Source organism: Calliphora vicina, chromosome 1 (assembly GCF_958450345.1).
Source record: "Calliphora vicina chromosome 1, idCalVici1.1, whole genome shotgun sequence".
Lineage (NCBI taxonomy): Eukaryota > Metazoa > Arthropoda > Insecta > Diptera > Calliphoridae > Calliphora > Calliphora vicina.
In genome coordinates, this window is record NC_088780.1 from 171,966,758 (window position 1) to 171,988,973 (window position 22,216).

At 30.1% G+C, this 22,216-nt stretch overlaps 1 protein-coding gene across 7 annotated transcripts in view; it reads right to left on the reverse strand.

The window, feature by feature from the left end:
* Positions 1 to 22,216, reverse strand: part of CASK (peripheral plasma membrane protein CASK) — a 169,118-nt gene that overhangs the window by 39,568 nt on the left and 107,334 nt on the right. For all 7 annotated transcript variants that reach the window (XM_065498244.1, XM_065498240.1, XM_065498241.1 and 4 more), the window contains 3 exons: positions 17,983 to 18,168; positions 13,490 to 13,654; positions 9,383 to 9,451 (listed from right to left, as the gene is read on the reverse strand). In XM_065498244.1, the coding sequence (XP_065354316.1) occupies positions 9,383 to 9,451; positions 13,490 to 13,654; positions 17,983 to 18,168 (420 nt within the window). The remainder of the gene's footprint in view (positions 1 to 9,382; positions 9,452 to 13,489; positions 13,655 to 17,982; positions 18,169 to 22,216) is intronic.

Genomic DNA, 22,216 nt, shown 5'->3' on the forward strand with positions numbered 1-22,216 from the left:
TATATTACAAGAATTTCTGTACGGAGACTTAATTGATTCTGTGTATCAGCTAACTTAAATGTCGATAAGTGAAATAATTTTAAATATTAAAAAAGTACCATTATGAGAAAAGTACCAATTTCCCTTTTCTCCTTGAACACCCCTCAAGTTTGAAATTTAAAAATATTCCATTTTGCCAAAATTGTTTAAAATCTGTGTTAATGTGCCAAGAAAAAGTATGTTTTTAAAAAAGTACCAAACTGTTTACCCGGATTTGGCCCAATATACTCTTTGGCACTCGAGTTCCAAATGCCACCCTGTTAGTTAATTTTTGTATGAATCCAGGAACCAATGTTAAAAAAATTATCAAATTTGGATTAATAATTTCAAATAAATGTATTTTCCCGATTTTATCACTTTTTTGGTACTTTTTTTTATCCCCATTGCGGTGGTAAAATTATATTCAAATAAGAATCTGTATCGTGGTGAAAGCTCATAATAAAATATTCGTATGTCTATGTCAAATTATAGAAAAACATATTTTATGAAAAAGTACAAAAAATAAACACAATTTTTATCCCTTAAGGGTTTGAATTTCCAAAAAGTACCAAACTTATATTTTTTATTTTTTGATAAATAAAGAATACGATTTAAAATTTGTTTCTATGTTTATTGGTTTAAAAGATTCATAGGGTGCCAAAAAAGTACCAAAATACAGTTTTTAACCGTTTTCTCCACCAAAAGAACAAGAACGAAAATTAAAAGTATACTCTAATTTTGGATATAAAAATAAACGCTACTCATTTGAAATTTTTTATATAAAACTCTTAAATATTTAAGAACACAACTGAATTGTGGGAGGGTGCTGTGGCTTAATTGGTTAGCGCGTTTGATTCGATTCCCAGCCGCTGCCAATCAACATCAGTTTATAATAATTATTAGTTTACTAATAACTAATATTTATCACAGCGCTCTCCTTCGGTGGTATAACACTATAACGCCACCGAAGTAAAATAATTAAATAAAGGTTGATGGCTTGACTAAGGCGCCATCGCACCACCAGAGGCCATCTCACTAATAACAAACATAAAGCGCAATTGCAGAGTTGTCAATTAAAAGCTTTTATCCTCCTCTCACCACCTTTTCCTCTACACTCTATCGCCTTTCCAAAGAAAGTAACACATTTATATATAGGCATATTAATTGCCTGAGTGTTACTTCTCGTTTTAAAAAAAAAATAAATGTTTTTACATGGTTTCGTATATTTCACTCCACAAATCCCATAAATGTTCTATGGTGACTGCGGAGGAGTTTTCAATTGTTTTTGTTTTATTAAACAACTACCAAAGCCTTGTGTTGTGTGTAGTATGCTTTGGGTCGTTGTCTTGCAGGAATATATAATCATCTTCAATGCCCAATTTGCTAACACTTTCGGTAAAATTGTTCATTAGAATGTCTAAATAGACCTTATGGCATAAATTCTAAATTTCTTTTTCTTTTACACTTGTCATGTAGCCCCGTACCATCACTGCACCACCACCATGCTTAACTGTTGCACAGTGGTATGAGCAAAAAAAAAAGATGGAAATAAATCTGTACCCTTAAAACCCTTAGTCCAATGAATGAAATTGAATGAAATTTTTTAGATAACTTAAAAAGAATAAAAGTACTTTTTCCCCAAAAAATAGCGAAAAATCGCCTTTTTTAATTTTTTAAATTCAAATGCATGTAACTTTGGACTCAGTCATGATTTTTAACCAATTCTTTCTTTATTTGATATATACATCTGTTGTTAATCCTATAAAAAAAGTGGAGAAATTCGGGAAATATGTGAAATCGCGGTCATCAAAAAACTGGAGTAGGGTGGGTAAAAATGTTGAAAATTAAATTTTCAAATGCGAATATATCCTAAGCTATAAAAGATAATTGATAGCTACGACAAGGTTTTATGTAGTGCTCGATGAGAAGATTCTATATATGTAAGTTTCTTGAATTCGGAACACAAACGAAGAAATATGATCATTTTTAAAATTGAACATACCCGAGGTGTCCTACTTTAGGGACCCCAGGTCCCGCTCGTGGTGGGGTCATGAGGCCCGAGTTCAAAACATAAACTCGACAACACTTCCTCTTTGCGCATGAGAAATTTCGTTTAAGTTGGTCAGCAGGTCCCGCTCGTGGTGGGGTCATGAGGTCCGAGTTCAAAACATAAACTCGACAACACTTCCTCTTTGCGCATGAGAAATTTCGTTTAAGTTGGACTAAGGGTTTAGAAGTTACAGATTTATTCCCCCCCCCCTTTTTTTGCTCATACCACTGTGTGTTGGTTATCAATTTTTCGGACTAAGCACTGTACAAAGCTTTCTCCAAACAAACTGACGGTCTTTTATGCCAAAGATATAGTACTTGCATTCATCCGTGAACAGAATATTTTTCCAGAACTCTGGAGGCATTTTTATGTGTTCTTTAGTGAAAGCAATTCGTTTCTGTCTATTAACTATCAAAACTGGAGGCTTTTTCCGTGCTACATGGCTTCTATAGTTGGCCTTCGATACAGTAAATCTGGGAATTTCCTTCACAGATTGCATTATAACCCTTTTTTTCGCGTTCAGTTAATTTTGGTGGACGACCAGAACTAGGCTTTGAGATAAAAATTCCAATCTTTTTAAAATTGTTTATCACTATTAATTAATTTTCTGTTTGCCATTTCTTGAAATTATTCCAATTTGAAACAAAAAATTTTCAAAAATCACATTTATGATGAGTTTGAAACAAACACTGCAGTATTGTAGTATCACACAATAACAGAAACAGTTACAAATACCTTTAATTTTTATGTACGCATACTTTTGCATACACGAAAAGTTAGCATACCATTGTTTTTAAGCTGTCAATTATTACCAAACTTTGCAAATGCAAAAAGAAAATACCTATCGTAATTTTCAATGATTACCGTTGTTACTTACGACTAAAATAGCCTGTTAAAATATATATAAATACATATATGTATATAAATTAGTTTGTACATATAATCACCCAATTCACAATTGTTGTCGTAGTGTTGTATGTCATAAATAATTTTCCAAAAATTGTTTCGAAACAAAAACAAAACAATAATAAAAACAAGTAAGAAAGTATGGTAGGTCAAGCCCGACCATATAATACCCTACACTAAGTAAATGAGCAAAAAAAAATTTTCTTTTAAAATTTCAATAATTTATATTTTTGAGTGATTTTCGGAAGTGGGCCTTATATGGGGGCTATGACCAATTATGGACCGATCACCATGAAATTAGGTCGTGTGATTTATGTCTATATTAAAGTTAACTATGTTGAATTTTGTGTGTTTACCAACATTTTTAAGCGATTTATACACGTTAAAGTGATTTTCGGAAGCGGGTATATATGGGGGCTATGACTAATTATGGACCGATCGTAACAAAATTTGGTGACATGAATTTTGTGTGTATAAAAATTATTTGGAGCGGAATTTGTGGAGATACATATATAAATTAAACATTTATGACCGATAAAGTCCAATTTCGGGAGGACATTTGTATGGGGGCTAGGTGAAATAATGGACCGATTTCAGCCAGCTTCAATAGGCTTGGTCCTTGAGCCGAAAAAATAATATGTATCAAATTTCATCGAAATATCTTAAAAATTGAGACCTGTACTCTGCGCACAAGGTTTTTAATCGACTCAGAAAGTGATTCTAAGTCGATCGGTATACTTTAAGGTGGGTGTTAGACTATTTTTTGGACGTTACAAACATCTGCACAAACGCATAATACCTTCCCCACTATGGTGGCGTAGGGTATACAAATTACGACATACAACGATATAACGATACAACGCTACGACACCAATTGTGAATTGGGCAAATATTTTTTGCCAAGTTTACATCATTTATAAAATATATCACAGTTTTTGTTTGTATAAGTGCACAACACAAAACTTAAAAATATTAAAACAAATGTATGTCAACATAAAATAAAAATATCACAGTAAATTTGTCTTATTCAATCACATGTCACAGTCTATTTCAACGTAATCAACAACATCACATGAGGTAACATTTTGATTAGTTATTTTATTGTATTTTAACATAAAGGGTATCAACAACGGCCAATATTTGCAGATTGCGAATCTGCAAATCGTTCAGTCTTCTTTTTTACTAAATAACAGTAAATTTCAGCAACATGTGTATATTTGTGTGTGACCTTTAACTTTATTTATTTGTCCGATTTCAGAAGCAATCTAATATCTTGCAAAACCGTTCGGAATTTTGATTTACTCTCTGAGGCAAAGTTGTCATAAAGAACAAAAATTGTGAATCAAAAAAACTTCATCTTCAAAATTCAAGGAAACAATCAACTACAAAAATGTACCTAAGATCTCAATAAACAACTCACGCACCGACCGCAGCAGCACAGGCAAAGCAGTATGCTCAGCAGCCGCATGAAGGGACGCAGCATACAATATAAAACTGTAGGTCCACACTACGCGTCTTCGCGTCAAAGCATTGACATACCTACTTCGCAATCTACGCTTCAAGTTACATGCTATGCTTTTTAATTTTTTGAATTTTTTTTTCAAAAAACTTATTTTTTTGAGCGATAAAAAAATGTTTGTCGAAATTTTTAATACAAAAAACAAAAATTTGAACTAATTTTTTCAAAAATGAATTTTTGAGAATTATTTTCTTGAATTATTTTCTGGTCTTAAATTTGACTGACTTTAGCGACCTCTGGTGAAGTCTAAGAGAGTCAAATAAAACCAATTCCTACAAATTTATTTGAGTTGTTGTTGGCTATCGATCAACATATATTTTATCATATTTTGAGACCAAATGTTTTTTTTTGATTTTTGTCTATGAGGCAAAGCACCGTGCGGCGTACCGCAAACGGCAAGCTGAATTTCAGAGCCTCTACACTCTAAATGATGACAATTTGTTCGCATACTGCAACGATATAAAAGCTTTGGTGGTAAAAATGGGAATGAACTACATCGCTAGTGAGTGGAGATTATTTATTGATGGTTCTGTTTCAAACTTGAAATCATTCCGCTAGCAATGGGTATTAACATGAAAGAAAGCTATGAAACATTGAAAGATCTAATGAAAAAAATTAAATGGAAGATTTGGTGTGATATGAAGGTCATCAACATTTTGCAAGGGATCATCGATAAGGGCGACTTTCCTAAATTCATTTGTTTTCTTTTCAATTGGGATTCGCGCTAACCTCTGAATCAATTCCAATGTAATTTGTGGAGACCAAGAGGAAGTGAGGAGAAACAACTGAAACAACATAGACTGAAGAATTCACCTTTAATTGCTGCCTAATATCGCTCCACATAAAAATTAATTGTTATAACGCATTCGACTATTTGAAAGGCGTTTTCCAAAGCGTAGCGATGACAAAATTAAAAAATGTTTTGTAGTAAATTTAAAATGAACTTTTGATCACCTCATTGTACTATTTACACTATATTAATTTAAATAAAGACAGAAACTATAGCGGTTTTCACTCTTGGTAGTAAAGTAGGTTTGTTAAGTATGGTAGGTATATTATAAATAATATTATTTACATCAACGCAACAACAAAATGTATTTATTTTAAATTTACATCTCTTTACTACAACTACCATGAAAAGGTCTAGTATATAAGCTTGGTAGATTTACCAAAAAAATAAACAGCTGATTGCCTTACCGCCAAAATAATTTATATTTATTTTTTTATAAATTGTGTGCTAAATATTAAAAAAATAAAAATGAGTGAAAATACTAAACTCAAAAGAAAACGTAGCAAAACAAATAATAAAAGATGGACGATGCCGAAATTAAGCAGTTATTGGAATACCTACAGGAACAACAAGATTTTGAAGTAAGTTGTAAATAATTTGTATTTTTATTGGAATTTTAATTATCTGAACAAATTTTAGAAGCCTACAGCTCAAATCTTTTACAGAAAGTTTTTGGAAACAACAGCATTAGATGCATCTTGGGATATTGTGCGTTGGAAATTAAAAAAATATTAAAGCAAATTATAACAAAGCTGAGAATTGGAGAAAGTCTACAGGTGCTGGCTTGCTTGAAGCCGACGAAGGCGTCACATCAATACAAGGTGGGTAATAGTTTTTAATGTTTATATTTATCGTTAATTAGAATATTATTCCATTTCAGATAAATTAAGAAAGATGAGTCGGTTCTACGGCGAGTTATACGAATATGAAGGAGTTAAGGAGAAGAAAATGTTGCATGCTGTTTTGTTGCGCAACTAAATTGCCTAGTGTGAAAGGGGTATATTTTCGGTCAAAAAACATCCGAATTCCCATTTGAAATTTTTGTGCGGTTTCGACCAATATTGGGCTTAATTGCACACCATTTGGCGAAAGTATACTGGATGAGCAAATAAATGTTTATGCTTTTGGAGACATTGAAGATTACTGCTCAACTCCAGTTATTCAATATGCAAGTACTGCAACCCTAGAAGATGAATCCGCCGACATACAACCATCATCATCATGTCCTCAACAATTAGCTGTAAACTCAGATGTTACCATAATTGATGAATCTGTCGCTATAAACCCACCATCGTCAAATACATATGTCTGTAAAATCCATTTCATCAATAGCATTTTTCACCAAAAAGTTTATAATTTTACCATTTTCAGATTTTTTAGTCATTTTTTAAATTTAATTTTTTTATTTTCAATTTGGAGGAATAACAAAAATCCGCTGCTTAAATTAATTTACAATAGGCACAAAAAAGCTGCTCACGCTTTGCCGTCAAAATAAGTAGTATATATAAAAGTGTGTTACTGACAAAACCGGTCTTTTTTTGTTGGTCTTTTATCACGTAGTGGTGTCCGTATATGATTATATTTCCATGACTTAAAATATTACACATAGTGTAATTATTCATAAGAAATTATATAAATAATCACTATGAATCCAAAAAATGGTTTAAAAGCTATTATATCTCTTAATTGTGATTGTGGATTTGTTAGAGTTTAAAATCAAGAAGAGTTTAATCTTAAATCGGACTGAAGTTAATAAGTCGTGCTTTTCATAAAGAGTTTTTAACATTTCTTAAAACTGTATCCCATGATATTGCTCAAAAATATCTCACTCACGGGTTTGAATGGTCTTTTATTCCGCCACACGCCCCTCACATGGGAGGTCTATGGGAGGCAGCAGTAAAAAGTTTTGAATTTCATTTGAAACGAGTTGCCGGTGCGCATCGTTTCACATTCGAAGAATTTACCACCGTGCTATCTCGAATTGAAGGCGTATTAAATTCCAGACCTATTTCAGCTTTATCTGAAGATCCCACAGACCTGACTGCTCTAACCCCAGGACACTTTTTAAAATCCGACAGTTGAAAATCCATCATTGATTTCTCGATGGGAAAAGCTAAAGGCCATCCATCACCAATTTGCAATACAATGGAAAGAAGGCTATCTGAAATCTCTCCATAAGAGATACAAATGGAAATTTTCCGAGCCCAATTTGAAAATAGGCGATTTTGTAATCATAATTGATGACATTCTGCCTCCTAACGAGTGGCGGTTAGGTAGAGTAGAAAAGGTTCACAGCGGACCAGATAAGCATGTCCGAGTAGTAGATGTACGTACGGCAATCGGAATTCTAACTCGTCCAATTACCAAATTGTGTTATTTACCCTTTAATAATACTCAAAATACTACAAGCAGTGATTAATCTACATTTACATTCCGAAAACTGATTCTCTTTTTCCAACTCGTTTTTGATTCTTATTCGTAGCCTATTCATTTTCAGCTTTTACTAATTTTTTACTCTACCCTTTTAGATACGGAAGGAAGTCAACCACCACGCAACCTCGATGTACACCAGTGTCAAGTGTGTTATCGATATCATTCACTTCGTTTTTGCCGAAGCTTCCTCGCCATGAATTCCACCAAACGAAACCAAGTTGTACGCCAAAACAAATATTGCCTCAATTGTTTTGCACGCACGCACATTGTCCGAAATTGTGAAAGTCCTGACAAGTGCAAGAAATGCGGGTTACTACACCATACCCTTCTTCATCCCACACGTCATCCACGTGTAAAAGCACAACACACCAACATACGCAAGGGTATCGGTTCACACAGCCAAGTTGCTAGCCGCACAAACACAAAACTAAGAGGCAACGGTCAACACCCCCAGTCACACGCTAAGGACAAGGCAGCACGACAACCAAATCAATGGATAATATCTGAGGCAATTCGAACACTGACGCCGTTTTATGCACAAACTCAACAACATCATAATTTGCATTGCTGCAAGGAGTGGCGGCATGTTTAAATCATATTTCAATTTAAAATTGTATTTAAATCATACACATATGAATTGTTATCTATCTTAAGAAACCCTATCTATATATGTTAAGTACGGATAAAGTTAACAGATAGAATTGTCATTTGTTTACCTTTAACTTCGAATATTGTTTAAGCCTTCGTGGCAAGTTAATAATGAAAAAATAAATCACGTTTTCTTGAATTCCCATTAGGTGAGCTTCATTATATTTAATAAAATCCCTTTTTATTTCTCAAAACTAAACCTTAATATTTGTTCTCATTACATACAAATATTTTATAATTGATCATTGCTTGAGCAATTATAAACTATATGCAAAAGCTTTGTCCATATATGATAGGCAGCTATAACTCATCCAACAACAAAGCTCACACACTCTATTTTATTCAGATGGCTTTACGAGTTACCGTGTAGAACTGTCTTGTAGATCAATTAAAATTGTATACAAAATATCCCAGCATCTCTTATACTCGCAGAGAAAAAACTTGGTTGTGGTAAACATAATGACACTTAATCACGACAAAAAAAGTTGAAATTTTTTCTACAAATGTATGATATCCAAAATAAGTAAATATGTAATGTTTTTAAATTAATGGGTCGATTATGGATGGCAACCGAACTTCAGTTGCGTTGTCAGTTGCCTAAATAGTATTACAGATGTCAACTGGCAGTTATCATTTCTGTTGCCAAATTGACAACCAGAAATTTATGGTTGTCCTCTGGCAACGCAACTAGAGTTCGGTTGCCATCCATAATCGACACATAAGTCATCGACACATAAGCCCATAATGTATGTATGTATGTATGTATGTAAAACGTATCAAATGGAATTCATTCAACCAGGTCATTTAGCATGCTCAGTGATTAATATGTATGATGGAAATAAAGAAGGTCGTGAACAAATCAGAGGGAGTACTTAACTAAGAGATAAATACCAACATATAAAATATGAAATTAACTTTAAAAAAATAGTAAATATATGTAATTGTTACTTTGTTTGTTGTAGTAGTAGTAGTAGTAGTACATAATAATAATAAATAATAAACAATATTTTATAATTACCTCACATGGAGGGGGAGCACTTCTATAAGAAGGAACTATTTTAAAGGTTACTGAACCACGTGCTTCACGCTGTATGTAAAAGAAAATAAGAAACATTTTATTAGAACATAGTGCTATATTTCGGATGTGCGGATTGTTATACATATATACATATTATGCACCCTTCACCAGTTATCAAAAAAAAAAAGTTCCCATATTGGTGATAAATTCTTAAACAAAATGTCTAAATTGTTGTCCTAATGCTAGTCGTTGGTAAACTATGTATATCGATTGACAAACCGATTCTTTTTCATGATTTCATGAATATGGTGTCGTACCGATTTTTGTAAAAAAATTTCAACATCGACAGATAGACATTGTTTAATCATCTTCGCAATAAGGATCCAGAATATATGAATGTTTGTTAGGGCTAGTCGATTTGTAGGGACGCAAGGAAAATCGTATACATAAAATTTTGTGAAAATGAGCGAATTCACTTAATTGTGAATAAATTCGAAAAGAATCAATCGATTTTATGACCGATATCTCATTTTGTTCCTATTATATGTGGCTTTGCGATAAAGCCAAAAATCTTAACAATTTCCGCTATTTACACGTAAAAAATATATTTTTTGCTTCAATTTGTTATTATAACTCCGAAACTACTGAGACGATTGAAACGCAATATATATATATGTGAAAATTTGTACATAGCATGGGGAAATTTTTTCAAAGTTCAATCAATCGAAAGAAGAACATTAACTACTCAATTTTATGTATATCAAACAAAAAACTAAAATTTTATGAAAATGAGCGAATTCACTTAATTGTGAATAAATTCGAAAATAATCAATCGATTTTTATGCTCGATACCACATTTTGTTGCTGTTATGTGGCTTTGCGATAAAGTAATAAACCTGAACAATTTCTTCAATTTGTTATTATTACTCCGAAACTACTACGCCGATTGAAACGCTATATATGTATATAAACGGATTAAAGGTTATGTAAATCTCGATCTTTCCGTCACATATACAAGGAACGGAACGACATGTTCAATTGCTAGCTAGCGTTTCCAAACGAGTTATATCAGAAAATGTAGACGCTGTTATGGCGACGACATCAGAGATCAAACAATAATTTTTTTAGTTTCTTTTCTATTATTAAGTTGTATTAAATTTTTTGTAAGAAGACCCCCAGGGGGTGTGCCACTAGCATGGTGGCATACATTTAGACTCGATTGGGGCACTTTAAATGGGTCAAAGTGGGATTTTTAAAAATTTTACCTTTGGGTCAAACTAAGGAACATCAGAATTCATTTTAGAGCAAAGTTTCTTATTTTGTCACTTGGGCGATTTTTAAATCGATCCGTCCTAATGTATGTACATTAGAGTGCTCCAAGATTGTATGGACGAAAAAAACTTTCTAGGTACAGGCCGTCCCCCCCTCTAGAATTGTTCTATGTATTGTAGAAACACGTTGTGTAAAATATTAGGATGATAGGATAACGTTAACTGGTGGCGCAACGACGCTGAAGTTTTGAGGTGCATTTACAAGGGGAAAATATGCAATTTTTTTCAGTTTTTGTAAAAATTTTGCTATTAAATAATGACTTTTACAATTTAATTTAAAAGAATCAAAATGTGTACGTAATTGTCGTTATAATAAGATATAAAAGACAAAAATTGGTGAAAAAATGTTAAAGTTATTAAAAAATCGCCAGGCCATTAACGTGTCTCAGGCCACTAGAACAAGAAATTTATGAACAAAATTAACATATTTTGAGAAATATTAAAATAAAAGCTCATTTTTACTTAAAATATATCCATATTTACTTGTATATGAGTTTTTGTCCTCGTAGGATACCGTTAACCTATTCGCAGGTATGATCAAAAAAATAAAATTTTTTTAACGGCAGTTTCAAAACTCCAATTTCAAATTTTTAAAAATTTTGTTAAACAAATTTCAGAATTTTTTGATCATCACATGAGGATTTATTGACAACATAATAGGGAATAAAAATGTGAAAAAAGTATGTCAATACCTCCTATAGTTTTTCCGTACCTGCGATATAAATTTTGCGATTTTCGAGAAAAACTAATTTTTTGGCCATATTTTGGGGAATGACCAGAATTTCCTTACTGTAATGATTTTTAAGTAAAAGCTATTCAGAATAATATAGTCCAGGTAATTTTAAATATAGTCTGAAAGTTTTACTAAAATCGGAAAACTTTAACCCTTAAATCGTGAAGGTCAAAGGCCAAATTTTTCAATATTTGGAATTTCTAATGGAAAGATAGCGAAATGTTATATATTTTTGGGCCGATTTTGATGAAACTTAAGAAAAATATAAAATGAAGTCTAGTATTCACAATAACAGTACAAAAATGGAAATTAACCCTTAATAGCACTTGGGGTCCAAATGACCCTCAACTTTTAAAATCACGAAGAACACATTAATTTTGACCCCAAGTACTCTTAAGGGTCAATTTCCATTTTTGTACTGTTATTGTGAATACTACACTTCATTTTATATTTTTCTTAAGTTTCATCAAAATCGGCCCAAAAATATATAATATTTCGCTATCTTTCCATGAGAAATTCCAAATATTGGAAAAATTGACCTTCGACCTTCACGATTTAAGGGTTAAAGTTTTCCGATTTTAGTAAAACTTTCAGACTATATTTAAAATTACATGGACTATATTATTCTGAATAGCTTTTACTTAAAAATCATTACAGTAAGGAAATTCTGGTCATTCCCCAAAATATGGCCAAAAAATTAGTTTTTCTCGAAAATCGCAAAATTTATATCGCAGGTACGGAAAAACTATAGGAGGTATTGACATACTTTTTTCACATTTTTATTCCCTATTATGTTGTCAATAAATCCCCATGTGATGATCAAAAAATTCTGTAATTTGTTTAACAAAATTTTTAAAAATTTGAAATTGGAGTTTTGAAATTGCCGTTAAAAAAATTTTATTTTTTTGGTCATAGCTGCGAATAGGTTAACGGTATCCTACGAGGACAAAAACTCATATACAAGTAAATATGGATATATTTTAAGTAAAAATGGGCTTTTATTTTAATATTTCTCAAAATATGTTAATTTTGTTCATAAATTTCTTGTTCTAGTGGCCTGAGACACGTTAATGGCCTGGCGATTTTTTAATAACTTTAACATTTTTTCACCAATTTTTGTCTTTTATATCTTATTATAACGACAATTACGTACACATTTCGATTCTTTTAAATTAAATTGTAAAAGTCATTATTTAATAGCAAAATTTTTACAAAAACTGAAAAAATTGCATATTTTCCCCTTGTAAATGCACCTCAAAACTTCAGCGTCGTTGCGTCACCAGTTAACGTTATCCTATCATCCTAATATTTTACACAATGTATTTCTACAATACATAGAAAAATTCTAGAGGGGGGGACGGTCAAAATTCGCAATTTTATTTTTTTGGAGCACTCTAATGTACATATACATATTTATTTATAAGGTTTCCCAAAATATTTTGGGTTTAGGCATACATTTATTTTTATTTTCAAAGTATTTGTATTTTATTTGTATATGAATACAAATAAAACGATAAATTTATAATCTGTTCATTTTTGATTGATCATTTCAAATAAATCTTTAAAACTGTATTTTCAAAAGCATGGAAACTTGAAAATGCTTTCAAAACATTAAACTTTTGAAATTCAGCACTTCGTAAAAATATAATTTAGTAAGGATTACTGTTCCGTTGTAACTAAACGAAATATCAAATATTAAAATGATAATTTTTCCCACTGGATAAAAGTTAAACACAATCATACAAATTTTTCCAGAACATGTTTTAGGAAAAACGAGGAATCACCGTTAAAATTTGGGAACAATTTTCTTTGGAAAACTCACCCAATAAGCATTATCAAGTAAAAATATAAATTCAAGCCAAATATGTATGTATGTATGTATGTAAATACTTCCAACTATCTCGTTGGAAGTATTTACTGGGAAAGTAAATGAACGGAGCTAATATTTTGAAGAGCTTGTAAGTATTTTAGTACCATAATGCTTATTGGGCTAGTATTAGAATCGATACAATTTGTTATCCTTTAAAACATTTGTTTACATACCAGCATTCGTTGCAATTGTCCCACGGACTGGTTCTGCACTGACTGACCATTGATTTCACGTATCTCGTCACCGACGTGTAGTGTTGCCTGTCGATGAATCATGCCACCGTGCATTATGCGTGCAACCAAACAACGACCATCTTCAGTCATTTTTAAAGTGATGCCCTAGAAGGATCGAGAAAAACATAAATATAAGGAGTGCGCACGAAAAATATATTGCGTACGTTTGTAAATTTGTTTACACACAAGGGAATTTGGTACCGTTTTAGTTTTTACATTTGTCACTATTGTCAAAAACGTGACCTTTGTGGCATAGATTGCTTTCCATTAGACTAAAAATATACATACATATTAAGTGGTACCATAAATATGGTTGTGATTTTATGAAGGGGAGCTATCTTTTGAAATTGTTCCCTACTCCGTCCGAATAAACATTATTAGATGTTATTTAATAAACATTTGAAAAGTACTTAAGTGTCAGTTAAAACTGTGACGGATATTCGAATAATTTGTGCAAATTCAATTAAAACATTTACTGAATATGTTAAAATGAGTAATTGTAAAAATATTATAAAAACAACAAATAAAATCTTAGAGATTTATAAATTATTAATTTGAACATTTCAGCTGTTGTTAATAACATAATAAATATAATAATACAATTTACTTGTTTGTTTTAATTGTATTAAGATTTTTAATAAAAACAGTGTTAAAATTGTGCGAGCAAACAAATGCAACTCTACGGAAATTTACTTAATTTTTAAAATTTTGAAAAAAATAATTGTAAAAAATTGCTAAAAACTATAACAGTGTTGCATTACCATAATTTACTTTTAATACAAACTAATTTAAGGACATTAAAATTCAAAAGGATAAACATTTTATCCAAAAAACGTCATACTCCTATTCCGTTATAAAAATTTAGATATAATTAAGAATTTTGTTATGATTAATGGCTAATTTTGAATTGGATTTTATTGAAATAAAACTAAAATGTTAGACATTAAAGTAATAAAGGCTGTGTTACCTGAACCATGGAAGGTGACATCATATATTTGATGCTGCCCAAACGTACACATGTGGACATTTATGACTATTGCAACCTCCAAAATATAATTTAATGATGCAAATATAATAAGGAGAAACCAATTCAATAAACCATATGTTATTTACAAAAATAAATTGAGCGCTAATGCTTTTCGAAGCAGGCCCTTTATGCTTAAAATTGTGTAGTAGTATGATATGGAAGGTCAATTAACGTAATTTTAATTTATTCGTGTCTGATAGTTTCGATCTGTTACTCGGGCCTATTTTAATTTAAATATTAAGATATTCCCTTAAATATTAAATTAAAATAGTAAAAAATTGCGATAGCTTAGTAATCACGTAAGCTAAATATAGGATTCTATGAAATAGGAACAGTGTCAAATTTAATATTATTTACAGTTGTCTTCCGCTGTTTTGGAATTCGTTTACTTACCAAAATAAATGGATATTTGAATATGATTTAATTATTTGTAATTTTTAAAGACCACATGATGTCATATGATTGTGAAAATATTATTTTAGCATTAAATTTCAGCACCCTTTTAACATAATCTAGTCATATCCTTTTGATCTTGAGCTCTAATACACTCAGTTTTAGGCACACCACCACAATTATTTGATTTCCTTTTCACAGAGAATATCCGCAAGATTTTAAATTGGTAAACAAATAAAAAAAAATTCTTAAAATTTTCTTGGTTTTCGAAAAATTCACCATATTGAACCGAAAATGCATCATTCGTTAATTCTGTTATCCTTTGTAGATTTCATATCCTTGAATTTATTAGTATTAACAGTAAATTACTGTATTGTATGTAACAGTATTATTGTTTTTAGCAATTTTTTATAATTATTTTTTTTTAAATTTTAAAAATTAAGTAAGTAATTAAGTTTTACCACCGTTTTTAACTAAAAATTTTATAATTATCCTTACGTAAAACAATATTGGACAAAATGTCAATTAATCGGGTTTCTGGTTTAATCTGTTAATCGAGCAAATAATTAATCGGGGTATAGATTTAATCGGTTAATAATCGGTTAATTTTAAATTATTCGATTAACCGAATAATTTCTATTTAAATTTTAAAGTGAAAATAAAACCACGAATTTTCTGTACTTATTTGAGTATTTTATTAATAAAAAGAACAAAAACATAAAAAATAAACGAAACATAACAATTCAACCAAAAAGTAAATAATTTGCTTTAGTTTTAATAAAACTCGACTTAGAAAAAATCTCTCTCGCTGATTGTAGATTTTGCAAAAATCGAAATTTTTTTTAAGCATATAAAATCTATACCAGCACTGTGGTTCCAAATCAAAATCTAGGTGGACAAAATTATTTGGCGCTCTTTTTATATAGAATTGGTATCTCCGATTCCAAAAAAAATCTTTAAAAGATCAATATAAACTTTTTTTCAAGTTACAGTAGGGTCTAGAATCTAGACCCTAGATATACATATAAAAAACATTAATAAAAAATTAAAAAAATACGTTTTCATGTCTTTCTGAAACTAAATTTTTAAAAAGATCTGTATTTACTATATTTCAAGTTACAGTAGGGTCTAGATATATAAAAATCAATAATAAATAAATAAATATTTTGCTGTCGGCAACAATTTTTTTACAAAGACATTCCCCAGAAGTTTCTTTAAATGATCTATATAGTCATTGGACGGACTTCGACGGTCTTTTTTTTGGCAAGCTATATAACATTCTTAGAAAAAAAAATATCAGTATATTTGAGAACCAAGTTTAAAGGACTATAACAGGAAAATGGAGAGGCCCATAAATATAAGATATACATTTAATAAAAGCCTATATCAATGTTTATCTATGTTTTGAAGTATGAATTTCTATATGGTAAAACCATTGAGATATATCTAATTTAGTAAAGCAGTAAAATATTAAAAAAAAAATAACGAAAATATGATTCAAATTTTGTTGAAATGGCGCTTCTGTCGAGAAAACGAAATGTCCAATTGAAAAACCCATTTGTATTGGAGGAGAGCAGATTGTCAGCTTCCGAAAAAACTTAGTTTTTCCAAATTCTGAAGATACCGATTTTCATAATTTTGTCCACATAGATTTTGATTTGGAACCACAGTGCATTGAGGTCGTTTTTAGATTTTAAATACTTTTAATAATTTCGATAAGTTCTGATAAAAACTCATTTCAGTAGTGTTTTCAGTTTCGTTTATTATCATGTTCTCATTCGACAAATACATGTCGATGGCTTAATATAGAAAGGTCGTATCTCGTTTTTTTCTAAATCGGGTTTTTTACATATTCTGGTAGACAAAACTCAAGTCTTTAAAAAATTTCAGTTTTCTATGTTGAAGAATGTTATTCTTTTACAGTAATTTAAAAAAAACCCTAACTCATTTCAAAAATAGTTTGAAAGAAAAACCCTTAACTCATTTAATGTTGAATGCATATTATTTGGTTTATATTAAAACAAACAACTTTTCTAAAAGTATTTTTTTATATATTACAATTTTTTAGTTGTTAGTTTTTGGCTTTCACTTTCAGATTTTATTGAGTTTTTTCCTTCTCCAGTAAAGTAAGTAAAAGTTGAGATACAACCTTTCTATATTAAGCCATCGATGTAAATTAAATATGTCAGTTGTTACAGTTGTATTTTAATTAAAATGGAAAAATAAATAAATACAAAAAAAATATGTTAAAATGCAAACAAAATTTCGGTTAATCGACACAAATTAATCGGTTTATTTGTTATTCGAAAATCGGTAATTTTTAATTATTCGAACAGTTAACCGACCAAAATTAATCGGTTAGCCGATTGAATACCCTACTGTTTATACAACATTTGGGAGTATGTACGTATGCATGTACATTTTTATATATATAAAACTATAGTTAAATATGAAATTTTGTCTTTCTATCATGATTGTAACTCGTGCCGACTTGCGATTTAGTTTTGTGGTGCATTTACAATTTTTTCAGTTTTTGTAAAAATTTTGCCATTAAATGATTACTTTTGCAATTTAATTTAAAAGAATCGAAATGTACACGTAATTCTCGTTCTAATAAGATATAAAACAGCTACGTTTCTTGTTCTAGTGGCCTGAGACACGTTAATGGCCTGGCGATTTTTCAATAACTTCAACATTTGTTAACCAATTTTTGTGTTTTATATCTTATTAGAACGACAATTACGACACATATCGATTCTTTTAAATTAAATTGCAAAAGTAATTATTTAATGGCAAAATTTTTACAAAAACTGAAAAAATGCATTATTTCCCCTTGTAAATGCACCACAAAACAAAATCGCAAGTCGGCACGGATTACAATCATGATACAAAGACAAAATTTCATATTTAACTATAGTTTTATATATATAAAACAATTGGAGGGTATGCGTTCCGAAATTCAAAAAAAAAATTGTTTGGGACAATCTAATGTACATATGTATGCATTACTTACCATTGGTTCATCAGTGTTCTTTTGGAATTGCACTAAACGCACACGTGTTACATGCTGTAACTCTGCTGTGTCTGCATTTTCCAAATCTTCTCCATTGCAATAAAGAGGCATCGGAGGCGGCGTTACCCGTAGAGCTTCCTCTCCGTAAACATCTCGTGCCACAACATCATGAGTATGCAATAATGCCTTTAAAATGTAGGAAATATAGATAAATCAATATATAAATATTTTCTGGATTTCTGCGGTATATGAATAATAATAATAACCCAATAAACCAGTAAACGATATGATAGCGAAAACGATATTAAAAATTTTAACCCAAAATGATTATTAAGTCATTGATTATTAGCGAAATACATATCATGATTTACTGCAACAACGTCATAATTCAAAAAACCTATGCACCATTGCATAGTAAATAAGTTGTTTTAATAACTGACATTGTCTTGTGAACTACATAGCTTCTAAAATTACACACAGGATCGCCATAGAAGCAGTTTGTCCTAATTTTTAATTTTGTCTAAAAAAAACGATATATAATCGGTTTAAAAACTAAAAATGCGACTCTTGAAAAATTAAATTTTTTCGAGTTATGATAACGTTGCAGCAAATGAACGATAAGTGCATAATACTTTTGTAATTTTGACTTATGTAAGATAAAAAATACAGTTAACCTTATTTAGGTTTACTGCCCAAAAAAAGCAGTTACGGCAAATAATTTACATGTGATTTTTCATCTAAAAATAACGATAAATTTGCTATTTTAGCTGCTTTTAGCTACTTTTAAAATGATTAGGAAGTTTACAACATATTTTTTTATTCAAAATTCTATTTTTCTTATTTTGTTTCGATTTAATTTTATATTAGGCAGCTAAATAAACATTTTTGTAAGAAAAATGTTATAGTTTAAAAAAGTATTATGCACTTATCTTAAATGTGCAGGTATGAGCAATGAACTTAAATTAACTAATTTACATGGAGTTTGGTAAATAAATATGAATGAAATCTATAGCGAATGCTAGCGAAATCTATATCACAATTCCCTGGAAAAACGATATTATAAGGAACGGTACAATTTAGTCCGCAAATACTATCATTTGTGATAGGCAAACGGCAGATGGCATCGTTTTAATATCATTTGGTTTACTGGGAATAAGAAGTAAACATATTCAGCCCAATTATGAATAAAAATTCCCCTGGAGTTTTTTCCATTTTCCCATTTTTCCTATTCAAATTCAATGGGGAACAAACTCACAGGGAATTTTTTATTCATAATTGGGCTGATTATGGCAAAAGCTAAAAGGTTTTTGTATTTTTGAAAATTCGTTGATATTTTATTCAAAATAAAACAAAAAAATTAAAAAAAGTTAAACAATGATAACAACCTCTTTTTTTTATGAAATTTGTAAGCAAAATAATATTGTATAATTTTAACATTTGATTTGTATTCGTTCTACAATTTTTAATAACTTAATAACTTTCTGAGTCGATTGTGCGCAAAGTACAGGTAGCAATTTTGAAGATATATCGATAAAATTTGGAACGTATAGTTTTTTCCGCGCAAGGACCAAGCATATTGAATTGGGCTGAAATCGGTCCATTATTTCACCTAGCCACCATACAAATGTCCTCCCGAAATTGGACTTTATCGGTCATAAAAGTTTAATTTATATAAGTATCTACACAAATTTCGCTCCAAATATGTTTTATATATACGAAATTCATGTCACCAAATTTTGTTATGATCGGTCCATAATTAGTCATAGCTACCATTTCCGAAAATCACTTTAACGTGCATAAATCTCTTAAAAAATATTGGTATACGCACAAAATTCAACATAAATAAATTCCATATAGACATAAATCACACGACCTAATTTCATGGTGATTGCTCCATAATTGACCATAGCTCCAATAGCATAAGGCCCACTTCCGAAAATATGTGACGAATATAAATTATTGATATTTTAAAAGAAACATGTTTTTTGCACATTTACTTAGTGTAGGGTATTATATGGTCGGACTTGACCGACCATACTTTCTTACTTGTTTTAATTCTATGTATGCATTCTTAGAGAACACTCTTTTGGTAAAATTACCGTATCCAAAGTTTAGTACAAAAATAATAATATTTTCTTATTGAAACAGGTTTATTTTTATAATTCAATATATCGAGGGCCTATATTCAAAACTCTCTATCTTAAAAAACAACTTTTCAGGAAAGCCAAAAAACAGTTTTTTGTCGCGTATTACTTGAGTTATTAAAATTCGGTATGCTAGAGGGTTTTTCTTCTCAAAATATTCAATGTGTATATAAAAATGAAAAGATAGAGGATTTTGCATTTTAATAGAATTAAATTATTTTGATTTCATTTATGCCATCTGTCAGTTTTTAACGTGATTTATTTAAGATAACGGCTAATAATACAACATAAGATAAAAAAAAACTTTAAAAGTATACACTTTTTAAGCAAACTCCAACTTTAACCATTTATTTTTATGCCATGGAAATTATGTTTTCCAAAAACAAATTGGTAAAATATTTTCATGGTAATTCATTTTTTTAAATGATTGAAAAATGTAAAATTCATGTTCAGCATTCAAAAATTAGTAGGAAAACATGAATTGCAAGATGAAATTATTCCAAAAAAATATTTGAAAATTATTTGAAAAGATAGAGGCTTTTGCATTCGGAAAAAAATAATTGTATAACATAGAGAAAAACAAAAATGCAAATAAAACAGCAAAAGACAATAGGTTGTAAGGAATTCACACCATAGATGAGGGCTGTTTTACTGAACATTTTACTATCAAAAAGTAATTTTCGTGAATATCAAAGATAGTGGGTTTTGAATATAGGACCATGTTTGTAAAACAGCAGAATGTCATTTTTATCAACATCATTTATTTGCCTTATAATATAAATTCAGTATCTATTTATTTAAATTCATCCATTTCAACAGCTTCTGGGAAATGCAAAACTAAAGGAATTATAGAAATATTGGTATCGAACAATTGGGGATTTATTACGATCAGTTTTTAATACTAATTTGTATGTTGAAATATCCATACTTGAAAGACTTGCGATTACTTTACCGCGTAGATATATTTTGTCTAGTGGTAGTTGGTTATCATCATCCTCAAAGTTTTATGATTATTTTAATGAGAAATATGTACATTATATGTAGACACATTATGGAAATATAACGTTTAGGATATAATTTTTAAAAATTTAAACTTTTTAAAATTACCGTACAAATGTAGAAATTACCTGCCTACCGTACGGAGGTCTAAATTACCGTACAATACGGTAATTACCGTACGGTTAACATCACTGTTTATATGAGATACGATTTTACGTAATTTTGAAGATATTTGACAGTAAATTTTCAGATTTGACGAAAGACAAGATCTCAATGTACAATAAATATTGAAATTTACATTCAATTTGTTAATAATTGATTTTGAAAGAAATAAAAAAAAAACAATTATAACTGAGCTTCGAACTACTTAATTGATTACATTTGAGCTTAATTGACAAAAATCATAATTCGGAATTAAAAAATGTCAGCCATTCTTTCCATAAATCCATTCCCAATATCCAATTCTTTAACTTCATTCAAAGGCTTTTATTTAAATAAAATTAATTCATCGTTGAATTAATTCATAATAGAATTAATTTAAAATTAAATATCAATAGAACCTTTTCGGCATTTAATAGCACAGGATGGGAACTCGCCATTTTAGTAAAAAGCAGAAGCTGATGAATTGCTTAAAATCAGAGTGGGAATCAATACCATCCACATAACTAACAAATCGTATAGAATCTATGCCAAAACCGTGCGAATGTGCGGATGTCATAAGAAAAGAAGGTTATCATAGGAAGTACTGAAAGATGCTTAAGTTTCGAACAGTAATATATTGAGTTAATTTTGTTTTGGTTATATCATAGCTTTCCATGAAATGGAATTCAACTTTTGTTCTTATTATTAGAATGTAGGTACATTATACAATATACATAAATTAAGGACCCTATTATGAGTTGCATTCGACAAACGATATTCGTTGGCTATCGAATATCGACTATCGAATGTAAAATTCGTATTATAAGTTGGCATCGCTGTCGAAAATTTCGTTGTGCATCGAATTTTTCAACGAACACAATTTTGCTTTCGACACTGCAAATAAAATTAAAAAAAATTCTGAAAATGTAAGTATTTGTAATTTTATTTGT